Genomic DNA, 16,117 nt, shown 5'->3' with positions numbered 1-16,117 from the left:
GAATTGATGGGTGCTGACGAGTTGATGGGTGCAGCACACCAACATGGCACAAATATACATATGTAACAAACCTGCACGTTATGCACCTGTACCCTAGAACTTAAAGTATAATAAAAAATAAAAAAAAGAAAAAAAAAGAAAAAAAAAAAAGAAAATGGAAGACTTCCTTGAACAAAGATACTTAAAGCAGAGGGGATTTAGGTTAGGCAGTTTGGTAATCTGCCTTACTATAAAAAGCAATAAGAGACTGCTATTTCCAAGTGACTTAGGACAAGGTCAGTAGTGAGGAGTGTTGATTTGCCTTTTCTTTGTCATCTGTAGAATGTAATAAGGTAGAATTGTTTAAAAAAATAAAATATACACAGCAGCAATAATACTACAATGCACTGGATTTTCTGGGGGGGGTTGTGGTCAAGGGAGGGAATCATACTCCCTTGTGAAGGTGACCTTACCTATTGTCTTGAAGGACCCAGGAAACCATCTCTGAAGAGAGGGGCTCTGAGTTAGCAGAGGACCCAGAAGATGCGTGTAATCAGTGTATGTTGCCTTAGGAACTCTGTTCAGTGAGGCATTTCAGAATGTGTTTGCTTCAAAAGAATGACAGCATGGAACCATAAAGAAGGGCATTGATTCATGTGGGGAAGATGGCTTACATGGGCTACGGTGATCAAACAGGGAAAGGAAATGAGGTGCTTTTATTGTTTGCCACCATTGAATTGATCTTATAGCACCTTTAGTCTTCAGTATTTGACACCACAGGTATCAGAAGTGCGAGAGTCTGTCTCCAAAATACAGAGGGGTGTCTATACTTACCTGTATTTATAGTGCTTTCTTTTTGATAATAAGTAAGTAGTATCTCATATATTGTATATGGGATGGTCTGTGTCATGGTATATCTCATATACCATGATCTTTCCTATAATTTTTAGTGATATTTGTGATCTCTTATTTTTATGAGGATATTATTGTTTAAGGCAATTTTTTAAACAAGGTCAAGATTTGCATTTTATATTTTTTTCTTAACATATTTTGTGAATATCTTCAAACATACAAGTTGGAAGAATGTGGTACAATGAATTAACTGATTTATTTTAAGGGAAGCAAAAGGAAATTTTTTTTTTTGAAAATACTATGAAAACTTGAGGTGTGCAAAGTAAAGCTTTACAAATTGGTAAACATGATTTTCTTTTTTTAACTAGTGGTGTCCTTTGTGATGTAAGGGTTTATTCTTTATCCATTGCCTTGACTAGAATTGAGCCTGCAGAGTAAATAAGCGGATGTTAATATTTCTGGATAAACATCTGCACTTCCTCCTTTTTAGAAAGAAATTCAAACTCTTGGGCTAGAGTTCAGGATAGAAAATAATTCAATTTAGTTGTTGTTAAGAGGGGCTTATTTATTTTAAATAGGGAAGCTGTTGAAGTTTTAATTGAAATTTTATGTAACAGTTTTATGGAGATATAATTCACATATGACTGACCCATTTAAAATGTATGATTCAGTGACTTTTACTCTATTCACAGAGTTATGCCACCATCACCATAAGCAATTTTAGAACATCTTCATCATCCCCAAAGAAATTCCTTACCAATTAGCAGTCGCTCCATATTTTCTCCCTGCTCAGGGAAGTATTTTTAGTTCAATGGTTCCCAATACTGGCTGCTCATTAGAACCACCTGGGTGTGCTTAAAAAGCGACAAACATGGGAACAATCAAATACCCTAAACAAAATGAATCAGAATCTCTTCCATGAGGCCTAGTGGTTTTAAAAGTGTCCTAGGTGATTGCCATTCATAGTGAGTACAAAATGGTGTGTCAGCTGCTCTAAAATGTGCATCCTAATTACTTGGGCACCTTGCTGAAGTGCAGAATCTTTTTCCTTAGTCTAGTGTGGGCTCAAGATTCTTGTATAACAGGCTCCCAGGTGATGCTGCTGTTGCCCTACCACACTGTTGAGTGGCAGAGCTACCGCAGCATCAGCATACCTGTGAAGAATGCAGAACCTTGGACTCCATCTCAGAGTGCCAGAGTCAGAACTGCATTTTAGAAAGATTTTCTAGGTAATTTATAGGCACCTTAAAGTATAAGAAGCATCAGTTTATATGATGGTAAAAAGAAGTTTTCTATGATGCAGAGAATTTGGGTTACTCATTTTAATCCTGATTGTCTTCACAGTGTGCAATTGTTAGACCTTTAATTATCTGTAATGTTTGACCTGGTAATTCATTTTTTCCTGTAGTTGGTTCTTTTAACTTCAGTCTTGTTTCAAAAGGCAGTTGGTGCAAGGTGTGGATAGGAAGCCTAGTTTGAGAAGCTGAAAAGAATTGGATACATAGGGTTGTCTTTAGATAACGTGGCCCCTTAAGAGGTCCGGAATCAGTCACCTGAATTGGCATAATCCGGTAATGTTTATGGAGAGCCCTTATGTGAATGACCGTTTGGCACTATAAATCAGTAGAGTGTAATCAAGTGTATAAGAGCCTTAAGTTCCTCCAAGGGGGATTGTGGATGCCAGAAACAGAGGAGAGGTGAACCTGAAGAGCATATTCCCTTCAAGAGAGCTGTGATTACCTGAGTCAAGCATAAAATTGTCATGCTGTTTTAGAGCCTTCTTTGCCACATGTTGGTTAGCAATATCATCCAGCCTTAAAGAGGCAACTGATGAGCTGTATATGAAAGCATAAAAGGGATATGAGAAACTTAGAACTCCACTGAGAGGTATTTTCTGGTTATTGTATAGGATTAATTTAAAATAGAAGGAGTATGACAAATAAATGTAAGCTTTCTGGGCATGCAGCTAATCTGTGTTTTTATGGTATTAAAGCACTGTGCCAGTATTCAGTTGGGGCTTAAGTATTTCTTCTTTTTCTCCTAATAGCTGATTAATTTGAATTACAGTACAACAGAATACTTGGTCATCTTAAATGGTCTGTGCTAAACCGAGTAAGTTGTACCAGTATGGGAGTGGACAGAAAAGGAGAGATATGAGAACTAAGAATGTTAGGCAGTGGCTTCCCTTAGCCCCTCTGAATTTTATGACAGAGCTCTAGAGATGATATTCTTTTTATTGTACGTAGAGCTTAGTGGTTTTCACACTTGTCTTGCATAAGAACCACCGGGGCAGTGTGTTGAAAGTATAGCTTCTGAATCCTACTTGCCAGAGATTCTTACCCATTCAGTAGGTTTTGTGTGAGACTCAGGAATCAGCATGTTATCCAGAGTTGCTCAATGATATGGAAATATGTAATTTGTGGATTATGCATGATAACTATTGTTTCAGTATCTGGGAGCTTGATGGTACCATATGTGAGCTTCAAGGTTTCCCTTGAAGTAGACTAGGCGGGATCTTGGGTGGCTTAACCATGCCTCCTTTTCTCTATTTGGGTGGCAAGAAGTCTATATCTTTCTAAGTACCAAGGCACCAAATTTGTCTTACATGTGTCAAATTTGACAATAGAGAGGCCAAGAGCAGAAGCAAAGAGTGACTGTAAAGGAAAAGCAGTCCAAAGAGAGCAAGCCAACTTTGGATGCTAGAGAGAAAATGTAAGAGATCATAGATTTGTTCAATGAAAAAATTCCATGGCTCCAACACGTGTTAGTGTTCTTCATGGTCAGACGGTGGGTAGGTGGTTGTGGGAGGAGGAGGGGAAGAGAATCTTGAACATCCTCTTAGAAACTGACACTTGTTACTGTGCATAAGGAGCTCATCTTTGGAGTTTTTAATGTCTGGAACATGGCCCAGACTTGTGCATTTTTAACACGGGATTTGAATGGAGGTGGTTTACTGACCAGGCTTTGAGAAACACTGGACTAGAATCATGTGTAGTTAATACAGCTCATATTGCTTAACTGGACCCTCCTTTCTAAGCAGTCTTTTCTCTAGCTTTGCGGCTTAAACAAGATTAGGCATAGATATTTAAATAGGGCTGCAACTCTCAGTTACCTTTGTAACTGGAAGCATAGTGCAGTACATTTGGCTACTGTGAATAGCTAAAGAGCATATGCCAAGTATAAAACTCTAGGCCCATGAGCCTCAACTCTGGCTGCACATTAGAGCCCTCTTAGGAGCTTTGAAATATATAGATGACTGGGCTTTACCCAGAATGACTGAAGGGTTGGTCTGAGGTGTTGGTATCTTTTTAAAAGCTTCCCATGTGATTTCCAGTGTGCAGGTAAGGGCGGAGAACTGCTGGCCAATTGTTGCCATGAAACAATGGGACTTCATTGTTGCCACACGTTCAGATCTTTCAATATAAATAAAATTTTTATGTGAAATCTCTTGACTGAATGCTGACAACCAATTCAAATTTTTTAAAATGTAGGGTAGGTAGACAAAACACATCTGCTTACAAGATGCAATCCATGGGCAACAAGTTTGTGACCTCTGATGCACATACTATTTTCAAGAATTTCAGAAGCCCCTTTCTAGTTATACTAATTGACATTTTTTTTAAAACTAATTGATATATTTTTTTAAACCACTATGTAGTATCCTTTAGTTCACACTTTCTTTTTTTCTCCCTTTTTTGTTTGGTCTGAATTTTCTTTTGTTTAGCTAGAACCTGTCTTTTCTGTAACACACTTATATTTAAGTTATTTAAACTTTTTTTTTTTTTTTTGAGACAGACTCTCACTCTGTCACCCAGGCTGGAATACAGTGGTGCAGTCTTGCCTCACTGCAACCTCTGCCTCCCAGGCTCAAGCTATCCTCCCACCTCAGCTCCCCCAGTAGCTGGGACTACAGGTGCTACACTATGCCCTACTAATTTTTTGTAGAGACAGGATTTTGCTATGTTGTCCAGGCTGGTCTCAAACTCCTGAGCTCAAGCGATCCACCTGCCTTGGCCTCCCAAAGTGTTGGGATTACAGGTGTGAGCCTTGGCGCTGGGCCTATTTAAACATTTTCTAATATTGATTGTGCAGGAAGTGGGGCAGAGAATCAATATTTGGCTGGTATTTTGGTTGCAGGGAAGAATAACTAAATTTTCATGGGTTGTAAAGTATTAGAGGCTAATTTTCTTATTTGCTTTGTAAGATGCCATTTTCCCCCTGAAATTGTATCATGTGCTTTTGCTTTTAATTTTTTCTCTGCATATTCATATTACGGCAATCTTTTAAAGATCTCTCTTCCCTCAGCTAAAGTGAGGAAATAGCTGTGAATTCATGAGCAGTAACTGCTTGTTCCAGAATTCATGTATTTTTTTGATGTGCCAGACAGTGGCTGACATGCACAAATATCAAATGTTAAGAATCTTATTTGTGGGAAGGTTTGGTCTGGTAAACATCAAGCTGTACTTTCTGAAATAGGGGAATATTAAATGTTTGTGGCAGATGGTGTGCTCTGAAGTGGGCAATTAGGCCAACAGTAATGGATGATTGTACCCTGAGTAGATTAAAGTTATGCGCCCTATGTTTGTATTTGTTCATCTCTTTATGTAGTAGTATGTAGTTTATTTGGAGGGAGAGTTAAGTTTGAGGACTTAAAGATGTGTATCCTAAAGGCTGAGATATTTTGTAATTCATATTGATTTTTTTCCTTATCACTGAGGGCAAATGCATTCATCCCTTAAGGCCATCAAATAAAGAAAAGCAAGAGCAAGCCCAAGATAAATCCTGATTTAACTGCACAAAGACCAGTTTGTGGTTGTGGATATCAAAATGTAGCTCCATTTTAATTTCAATAACTTGCTTTTAAGCATTGTTTTTGCATTTTCTCCTATTCTCTGTTTTGAAGGAAGACACGGAGCCACCTGCATGAAGAGTGCAGGAAGAGTGTTTCAGACGTAGGAAAAGCAAGTGCCCAGGAGCTTGGCCCATGAGAGGAACTAACAGGAGGCAGAGTGGCTGGAGTTTAGTGCTCTAGGGAGGGTGAGGCTGGGACATTGGCTCAGGAGAGGTAGGCATGGGCTAGAATATGCAAGGCCATGGCAAAGACTGGGTTGTACTTAAAGAGCAGTGGGAAGTCATTACAAACGTTTCTTTTTAGCTTACTATCTTGAAATAATTTTGAAGTTCCAGAAAAGTTACAAGAATAGTACCAAAGACTCCCATGTACCATGTACCCAGATTTATTAGTGATTTTGCTCTTTGCCACATTTGCGTTATCATTATCTCTGTATGATTAATAAAAAACATTTGAGAGTAAATTGCATACATTCAAGAGTGTGTTTTCTAAGAACAAAGATATTCTCTTATATAACCAGAATATAAAATTGAACATTGCTATAATACTTTTTATAACGTACAGTCCATATTCCAGTTTTGTTCATTGTCTCAATAATGTCCTACCTTTTGCCTTTTTACTTTTTAATGTATAGGATCTAGTTTAGGATCACATGTTGCCTTTGGTTGCCATACCTTTTTAGCCTTTTAACATCTGGAACTGTTTCTCATCCTTCTTTGTTTTTCATGATGTTGGCATTTTTGAATTCCATATAAATGATGCTGTGTCCTTCTGAGGATAATCACATGTGGAAGTACTGGTGTCCATCTTGCCTCTCATTGGGGATTTTAATTTTGGTTACCCAGTGGAGGTGTTGTGTGGTTTCTGTACTGAATAGTTACCATTGTTTTGAACTAATAAGCAATCTGTGGGGAATACATTTTGAGACCATGCAAATATTCTGCTCCTCATTAAGCTCAGCACTCCCAACCAGTTTTCACTGTGATGACTACAAAATGGTGATTTTCCCAACTGCACCATTCCCTTTATGTTTATTAGTGGCAAAAGAGTTAGCTATATGGTTTAGAGGTGGAAATGACTATTAAGTTATCAATCAAGGATATTATGGAGATAAATCAGATTCTGATTCGGACTTATTTTCTAAGGGAAATCCAAGTTAAATTTTTTTTTTTTTTACGTTAGCAGTATACTTATACTGCTGATACATGTGCTTTCTAAAATCAAAAAAAGGTTAATTAAAATAATATGTGGCTGAGTTAAGTTTGAAATATTTTAAATGCCTTTTTATTGAGATATAATTTACATACTATAAAATTCACTTTTAAAGTGTACAAGTCAGTAGATTTTATTATTGTCACAAAGTTATGTAACCATCGTCACTGTCTAATTCCAGAATATTTTCATCGCCCCAAAAAGAAACCTCATACCCATTATCAATCATTCCCCAATACACTATTCCTAGTCCCTGGAAAACACTACTATTTGTGTCTTTGGATTTGCCTTATAAATGGAACAATACAGTGTAGCTTCTTTCACTTAGCATAATGTTTTCAAGGTTTCCTTCATGTTGTAGCGTGCATCCATACTTCATTCCTTTTAATCCATTCCACAGATAAAAAATTTTATTTATCCTGGAATTTTTTGATGCTAAGACTATTTGCATTTTTAGTGTTTTTTTGCCTTTTATATATATTTTAAAGGTAAACTACTTTTTGTAAGTTACTGAAAATGAACTGTAGTCCTTAGTTTAGTTGTTTTTCATATCTACATAAATTTCATTATTATATTTACTATTTCTCAATGATGTTGCTCATCCTCTCACTCTTAAAAAAATCGACCGTCAGCTGTTATCATATGGCTTTGTTTTCAAAGTGAGCATTTTGCTTTTGGGGGGTTGATTATTTCAATACTTGAATATATTATCTGAAGGGATCTCCTGAGGTATAAATGTTTGGTTTTACTTAGCATAATGTAAGTATGACACCTCTACAATCAAGCTGCCATAAGGGATTGAAACCAGTGAAATACATTAATGCAATAATTAATTTTATTTTTATTTTACTGATGTTACAAAAACTTACACTCAGGGAGCCACCGTTTCTGGACAGAACATATCATATAAGTTTTTTTTTTTTTTTTTTTGGAAATGATCTTTGTAGTGTTTTTGAAAGCAGAAGTTCTAATGAGACTGAATTGTAGCAACTACCTTAGATATACTTAGGTTTAATTTACTGATATGTAGCCTTTTTTGAGAGGGTAGTCAGGACCTTCTTTAAGAATTACATAAAAGTTTTGGACTTTCTCCTGTTACAGAAAATGTACACATGCATATATACTAAAAAGTTTACATATGGTTTCAGTGGGCTTGTAGAAATCATTATAGAAAAATCAGAGAAAGAAGATGGGAAAGGATGTAGTCAGATCCACTCCTGAAAAAGCCCAGCAGAGTTAAGGATAAAGAAGAAGGTAGGAAAGTAATTGAGAAAACATAGCCAGTAGTACTTTGCAAGGGCCATCTGTCTCTTTGCAGTTCCATTCTTTCTCTCTAGCTACATGTTTTGCTCCTGTTTTCATTTCCTCTTTTCCTTCCTCTTTTCTATTCAGGAAAATCTTTGTTCACAATTTATGGGTCTAATCACCTGGGGTTTACACCTAGGATTTACTTTTAGAATAAGCTGCACCCATCATACAGTCTTCCAGTTAGCAGTAGCCACCAGAAAACACTTTATATGGTCTTCTAATTGTAGATGTTTAATTGAAAGATTGGTATTATAGTTTGCTGATAAATGTCTTTAAGGCCACAAAATGTTGTAATTTTGCTTATTAGCCTATTTGTTTGTCTCTAGGTGTCCCCCCCCCCACCTTCACCAAGTGATCATAGCACACAACTTACTGAAAGGAAGGTTGTGGATCCCTAAGTACATTTATGTTTCCCCCTAACCAATTACCTTGTACTTAAAATAGTTCCAGACTTTTGACATTGGCAGGCACCATTGCATTAAAATCCTGTCCCTCTAAAAGGGATTCTGGGAAAGGTTCATTGTTGGGGGGGAATCATTGTAATAGGAAGTATATTTTCAAAGAAAGGAATCTTATACTGTCTCTGCCTTATAGACTCAAAGAAAAGATGTTGTCACTCAAAATGACAAAATTAAAATTGCTTTGCTCCAAGTCTTTTCTAGGAGCTTATGTAGGAAGGATAAAGATGCATTTGTCTTAAAATTATGTTATAGGATCTATAGAAATTCACAATTATTGTTTAGTTTTTCCTTTTGAATTATTATTTCTTTTTTATAGTAATATTCATGGTGGAATCTTCATAATTTTATATTATGCATCTTTTAACTTAAAATCTGCAGATTAAAAAAAATCTCTTTTTAGCTTCTAACCAGCAGTTTCAAATCAAAATTCAGAGCAGGTAGAGAAATGCTTTTAAAATGCATATTTGATGTAGTAAGTGCTATGCAATGTTTCTGAAAGCGCCAGGGTCACAGCTGCATACATGAAAATGCATGGTGACTGCAGGCATTGTTTCCTCACACAGAAAAGGCAATCTGTGTCTGTTGCTGAATTTATGATGTAAATCAAATCATAGCTTTCCTATATTCAGAGATGTAACAAGAAGGTTGAGGTGACCTAAAGGTTACAAATAACTTTTGCTTTTTGATTTGCCTACCACAGAGTATTTTTTTAACCCCCTCATTTCTATTAGGATGGATGTATTTATACTTGGAAAGGTGAATCCAGTTACATATTTTATCATTGCCTCTGCTAGTCTGGGGGAACTATGCATTTATCATTCATTCCTTCCTCACTCCGTTCTGTTAGGATACATGTACTGTACTGCTCTGTGCTGTTCATGATATTAATAAAGAGTAGGAATATTGACGTATTAGGTACCAACTCTGTGTGCTTCCTCTGTGCTTTTTTTCTCTGAACAGTGTTGACTTTGGGACAATGTGCTAGAGGGACTGTGATAAATTGGCTTCCCATGATCCAGTTTATTTTGTCATTTGCAACAACATGAATCAACCAGTTTAAGAGTTTAAGAAGGTGATTTGGGGAAAGTATGTGTGTGATAATTGTTGTAGATAGGCATTTGGCACTGAAAGGGAAACAAAAAGATTAAAAAGACACATACCCAGCTTTCATACCGCTTATGCTGTAATTTAAGAAACAAACCTATCCTGATGATAATCATAATTGTACCCACTTATGTAGTTCTTCTATTTGCTAGGTATTAAATGCTTTACTTAAAAATAGCGATTAAAATACTTGCAAATCACGAAATGGGGAAGTGCCAAAGAATGTACAACAAATTGGATCATCTATTGCAGAACAACAACAGCAACAACAGAAGCCCACACCCCGCCCCCCCCCAAAATGCACACGGAGACATTATAGTCACTAAAGACCAATGAAGGGTGACCTGGTTGCCTGGTTTGTATTGATGTTGATCTTTAGAAATAATGTCATTCTCTTTTAAGGAGAAAGCAGAATCTATTGGCTATCTCAGGAGTTAGGAAATTCTGATTTAAAAATTTCTGCGGACATAGCACTTTACTTCCTTCTGAAATAAAAAAAAATAGGGTGATTTATCTCTGAGCTAAAAATAGAAGTCCTTTTTTTTTGAGGACTTAGATTTTATTAGACATTGGACTTAGAGCCATTTAAGCTTGGGATAGAATTATTAGTAGCTGAGAGCTGCCATCTTTAATACTTTTTGCCTTTGCAGGGTTTGTTTGCATCTGTAGTCCTGAGCAGTACTAAGGTTAGGGTTTTAATGGGTGGCTTGGGTTATACAGTATTCGCTCTGGAAGGTATTTAGTCTGATCGCCTTATTTTATTATTGGTGAAGAAACTTTAGCCAAGAGAGGTTGATTCTCTTGCATGAGATCTCATGATTTGTGGCAGAGCCAGGATGTAAATTTGGAACTTTTGATTCTTTTAATTCAGTTCTTTTCCCTCACAATTTTATCTCACCTCTCCACTGGTATTTTCTGAGATATGGACATGGCTACATAATAGTAAGTAATTCCGATAATGTTCTGTAGTCACTGCATATATTAATATAAATAATAATGATGATAATGTGCCATGTTTGTGTTTATTTTTTCAAAACTTGTATAGCTTATTGTCTTCTACTGTTAGTTTTATTTACAAGTGATCGGGCTGATTCATCAGCCCATCTATCCTTTTGAATAAAGCGTTGTTAGGCAACTTACTATTCATAACTTGAATAGCTGGTTTGGGGATAATTAGAAATTTGAGGCATGACTCAGGTTGTGTTTTGGCATTTTCCATACCACATTCTTCCCTTTTTTGATCAGTAATGCTTCCAATTTAAAGTTGTTAACTTGACTCGGTTAAACTGTGGATCCTTTCATTTACCTCGACCTTTCTCAGTTGGATATATCTGAAAAAATGGAAAGGCTAACAAGCAGTGGGTGAGAGGAAGAAAGTAAAGAGAAATCTTGAGTAATCCATAAATGTAATAATCAGCTCTTGAATACAGCAAGACTGAGCTATACTTAGCTTTATTGAATTTTAAATGCTCTAATTATAATATTTTAAGTAGGAAAATAACTTCATTTTCTGTCATATCCAAATTAGCATGAATATTCTTTAATGCCCTTTATTCTATGTTTTGTAAAGGAATAGTTTTACATTTGTTTTCCATTTTAAGGCTTTTAGTTTCTGCTGTGTTCTGTTACTCTTGTGCATCCAGTTTGATAACTATATTTCCTTAAGAAAATCACAACTTTGATCATGATTGATTAACTACTTTTCGTTCAGTGTAAGGAAAGGTGAAAGTAGAAAAGTAGAAGCATAGTCTTTTTTTTTTTAACAGTTCGGGATTGGTGCAATGCTTTCTTCAGTGATGGACCTTCCATAGTACTTGTCATTTACTCAATGCAGTGATTCTTGACCAGGAACAATTTTGTCCTCCAGGGGATATTTGGCAATGTCTGGAGACAATTTTGATTGTTTTGACTAGGAGAAATCCCACTTGTATCTTGTGGGTGGAGGCCAGGGATACTGCCAAACATTCCATCGTGCATAGGACAACCCACACAATAAAGAGATATGTGGCCCAAAATGTCAGTAGTGCTAAGACTGAGAAACTCTCATGCATGGGCAGTTGTGCAATGAAGTTTATTGAGTTAAAAAATACATCCGTTCTATTACATGAGCCTAAGGCTTTATGGATTATTTTATATATGTATTACATACCAATTTGATGACTCAAGGGAGAATTTAGCTCTTTGCTTCATTATGATTAAGGTATTAAAATTGTGGCAATTATAATTGATTATAGGTTAGTATACTTAGTTGAAATAGTATGTTAGTAATCAAACGCTGATCAACAGGAGGATTTAGTGTTCTCCTCTTATACTTACCTTTTCCCTCAAGCTTTTCAGCTTCTTGGAATCTATATTGTGTATCATTACCTGCAATATTGCCACTCAGATCTGACATAATCAATTATTTGAAAAACTTAATTATCCAGATGTCTAAATCAGTAATTAATCTTTATGATCCCTATCCTACTATATTTTACTTAATCTCATTTTTTGAATTTAGGTCTGAGATACTAAATAAAATCTGCTGAATCCAATAGCTAGCAAAACAGGCCTTCAGCGTCATGCAACAAAGCTGGGGTGGCTCCCTCGGTATGCATAAATGTAAATTATAATAGAATTGTTTGCCATGTATACATCACTTTTAATCCCATTTTATACTATTTTTTATTTCTGTTGACCTTATTCAATTTGGACAAAACTGTGTATTTTAAAAAGGAGATAGATCCTTAGTAGTTTTTTTGGTGAAGTGTGAAGGATGGAAGGGAGATGACTTATAAAGGAAGAATATTGAAAAGCACTTCAGTGCCTTGTAGTAACTTGTTGAGTTTTCTTCTTAAATATTTATAAGTGCCACCATTATCTGGAAGATTAATGGATGATTATATCTGATTCTCTTTATAGCAATATGGTTCTTATCAGAAGAACCCAAAGCTGCTGAAATAATTGTAGGTACTGTTTCTGCTATTTCTTCCTTTTTATGTGGTGAGTGTTTTTTTGTTTGTTTGTTCATTTGTTTTTGGTGGAGACTGGGTCCTGCTATGTTGCTCAGGCTGATGTCAAATCCCTGGCCTCCAGCAGTTCTCCAGCCTTGGCCTCCCAAAGTGCTGGGATTACAGGTGTGAATCACTGCTACTGGCCTGGTTTGTGGTTTTAATTGAACATGACCTGCTGAACTTTCAATCTAAGAATTTCATCTGATGTGACATACCTGAGAGGCTTTTAGGATTTGTAATATTTTTCTTAGTATTTGTGGCAACCAGAGTGGAAGCAAATTCTAGGTAGGTTTAACTGCCAAAGGGTTTGGAATTGGGAAACATGAATGATTTTGATATGATTTCTGAGTTTTGGCATTAGAAGTTGCTTGGAGTGATCCCTTAGCAATGATAGCATTCCCATCAGTCAGAAATAGCCTGTGCTTTAGCAAACAGGAGGCTGCCAGCATGTGAAGTTAGTTAGTACATGATAGGTTAGGTGAGGTTAAGAAGATATAAAGAGATAGTGTTATACTCAGAAACTGTGTGGTAGTGTCAGAGAGGTGTTTCATGTGTGTTTCAACGTGGTAGATCTACTGTACTCTTCTGTTTTTAAAAGAGAAAAAAAAAATAGTACCTTTGCCACCCCCAACACCCCTGCAGTAGTTTTTACTTGTAGCAGTTCTGAATCTTGGCAACATACTAAAATTACCTGTAGAGTTTTAAAAAATTGCTAAGGGACAAACTTCATTCCTAGCAAGTCTAAGATAACAGACCTGGGCCTTAGTATTAAAAAAAAAAAAAAAAAAAAAGATTTCCACAGCTAATCTAACTTGCAACCAAGATTAGGAACCACTGCTTTATAGCAGTGCATCAGAATTTCCTGCAGGGCTATTTATTAAGTCCGGGCTAGGGCTTGAGAATTTGCATTTCTAACAAGTTCCCAGTTGATCTTACTAGTAAGGCATCATATTTTGAGAATCACCACGAAGGCAGTCTTAAAAAATCATTTGAGTGTAACTGATGGTCTGATAGTTACTGTTTTTTGAAAAATCATTGCTGGAGATATGTAGTTGGGTTAAAATTAAAATTAAAGAATAGCATTATGTATGTGGTTCCTTTTATGCTAAAAGATTGATATTTTGTATTGTTTGCAGGTTTTCACAATGAGCATTTTAATTTTTTTTTTTTTTTTTGAGATGGAGTTTCGCTCTTGTTACCCAGGCTGGAGTGCAATGGCGTGACATCAGCTCACCGCAGCCTCCGCCTCCCAGGTTCAAGTGATTCTCCTTCCTCAGCCTCCTGAGTAGCTGGGATTACAGGCATGCGCCACGATGCCCGGCTCATTTTGTGTTTTTAGTAGAGACAGGGTTTCTCCATGTTGGTCAGGCTGGTCTCAAACTCCCAACCTCAGGTGATCCACCCGTCTTGGCCTCCCAAAGTGCTGGGGTTACAGGCGTGAGCCACTGCGTCCCACCTTACATTTTATTTAAATATTTTCTTGGAGGAAAAAGCCACATAAATAATAACTAAAATTTTATAGTACCTAATAGTTTAAAAGCTGACCAATTTACAATTATTAGTAGAGTAGCCTTTTGAACTATTTAAAATAACTCATGGTTGTGCCTTTTTTTTTTTTTTTGGATTAAACCCCATTCTTTGAGAATCCAAATTTCAGATTTTATGTTTTATATAGTCTCTTTAGGTATCTTAATGGAAGTAGCTCAAATAAAAGGATTCATCTGCATTCAACAAATTTTATGCGTCTTCAGTTTGGATAGTTTGTTGTTAAGATGGAAGGAATATTTCCCTTTTTCTATTCTTAAATATCCTGGGAAACACGGAACCATACAATGGGAATAATGAAGTGGAAACAGAGAGGGAGAGACAGGGTTGGGGTAAGGTTGGAGGAAATGGAAATTTCCAGGCTTGGAAAGAGAGCAGGAGTAGCAGGAGGAGGAGGTGGCCTGTGACCTCTAGGAATGAAGGATCAAGGGGATGGATATGAGAGAGCTCCTGGATTCAGGAGCTTGGCCAGAGTTACAGAGCTGTTAAATGGAAGAGCCCCTTCCCAAATCTGGATCTCTGAGGCTCCTGGGTCCGTTTTGTTTTCTGCAAAAATGTTAGGTAAAGGCAGTGGGGAGAGTCAGTTCTGATGAACCAACTCTGCAACAAATGGAGCAAGTGATCATTTTGTGACAATTATGAATCCTGAAAAAAGTCTCTAGATGATATTGGCTTCTTTGCTGTTGTATTTGGATATTGAAAATGTTTAGTCTTGAATGACGGCTTCCCATGTGACTTTTTGTGTTTTTTAGAAATCATCCTCATCCTTTGATCACTGTGCTTGAACACAGACCTGATTGCTGGCCAGTATTTTTGCAGCAGCTGACAGCATTTTCCAGCAGTGCCCTGAAAGGTAATATAAAATTAAAATGTAAAATAAAGTGAGGGAGACAGAATGGTATATGCTAATTTTAGAGCTAGGGTTTTTTTTTGTTTTGTTTTGTTTCTTTTAGCTGCTTTGATCTATAATGTTTTCTCCTGAAGAAACATCCTAGAGCAGGTTGTAGTTTTCTATTTTCTTTTAAAGAGTAAAAGAAAAAAAAATACCAGATTTATTGGTTGTTGAAATGTTGAATATGAGAAAAGCTGTTATTAAAGAAGTTAAACATTGGTAAGTGGTTGGGAAAGTTGGCTAGAAAAATTCAGTAAGCTACTACACAATACATATAGAAGATAGGTTCTTCCCTCTGGAAATTGGCTAATGAGTTAGTCTCTCCATTAGAAAACTGCCAATTGGGATAAAGTATTACTGCCAAGTGGGATCAGATAGCCACCATATGTGCAGTTAGTGTACTTTCACCAAGGCCTTTTGATCGTCCTCAAAGCTACTCCCGTTTCTTCTATCCTTACTACCATGACACTGGTTCAGGGCCTCATTATCTCTTGCTGTGGCTCTTGCCACCTGTTCCTAACTGGTGTCTCTGTTTCCAGTCATGTCCTGCTCAAATCCATTCTCTAAACATTCCTCAGAAGTATATATCAAGAGAGCGAATCTTACAGTATCACTCCCGTGCTTAAGTCTCTGTGGCCGTGGTTTTCAAACTGCACTTGCAGTGCATGGGCTAAGCGTGGAGCATGTTCCCACCGCTTCAGCTCTGTTTTCATAGTACTTACTTGTTGATATCTTATGGAAGCTTTCTATGGGAAAACAAAAAGGTTTGGTTTCTGAAACAGTTTGAAATTCCCTGGACTACAGGATAAAATCTAATATGTCATAAACAGGCTTAGTAAATGATGTAATTCCAATCTGTCTCACCAGCTTTATCTTTTCTTATCTTCATCTCACAGTTTATGCTTTAGCAGTACACTGA

General features: G+C 36.7%; 1 protein-coding gene across 1 annotated transcript in view; it reads left to right on the top strand.

Annotated features, from left to right (window-relative positions):
- FOCAD (focadhesin) overlaps nucleotides 1–16,117 on the top strand; it is a 318,600-nt gene that overhangs the window by 69,959 nt on the left and 232,524 nt on the right. Inside the window, 2 exon segments of the mRNA XM_017886722.1 lie at nucleotides 15,059–15,135; nucleotides 15,138–15,159. Of these exon segments, the coding sequence (XP_017742211.1) occupies nucleotides 15,059–15,135; nucleotides 15,138–15,159 (99 nt within the window).

Source organism: Rhinopithecus bieti, unplaced genomic scaffold, assembly GCF_001698545.2.
Source record: "Rhinopithecus bieti isolate Rb0 unplaced genomic scaffold, ASM169854v2 scaffold_15368, whole genome shotgun sequence".
Classification (NCBI taxonomy): domain Eukaryota; kingdom Metazoa; phylum Chordata; class Mammalia; order Primates; family Cercopithecidae; genus Rhinopithecus; species Rhinopithecus bieti.
The sequence above is the reverse complement of the archived record's forward strand: the minus strand, read 5'-3'. Positions and strand labels throughout refer to the sequence as shown.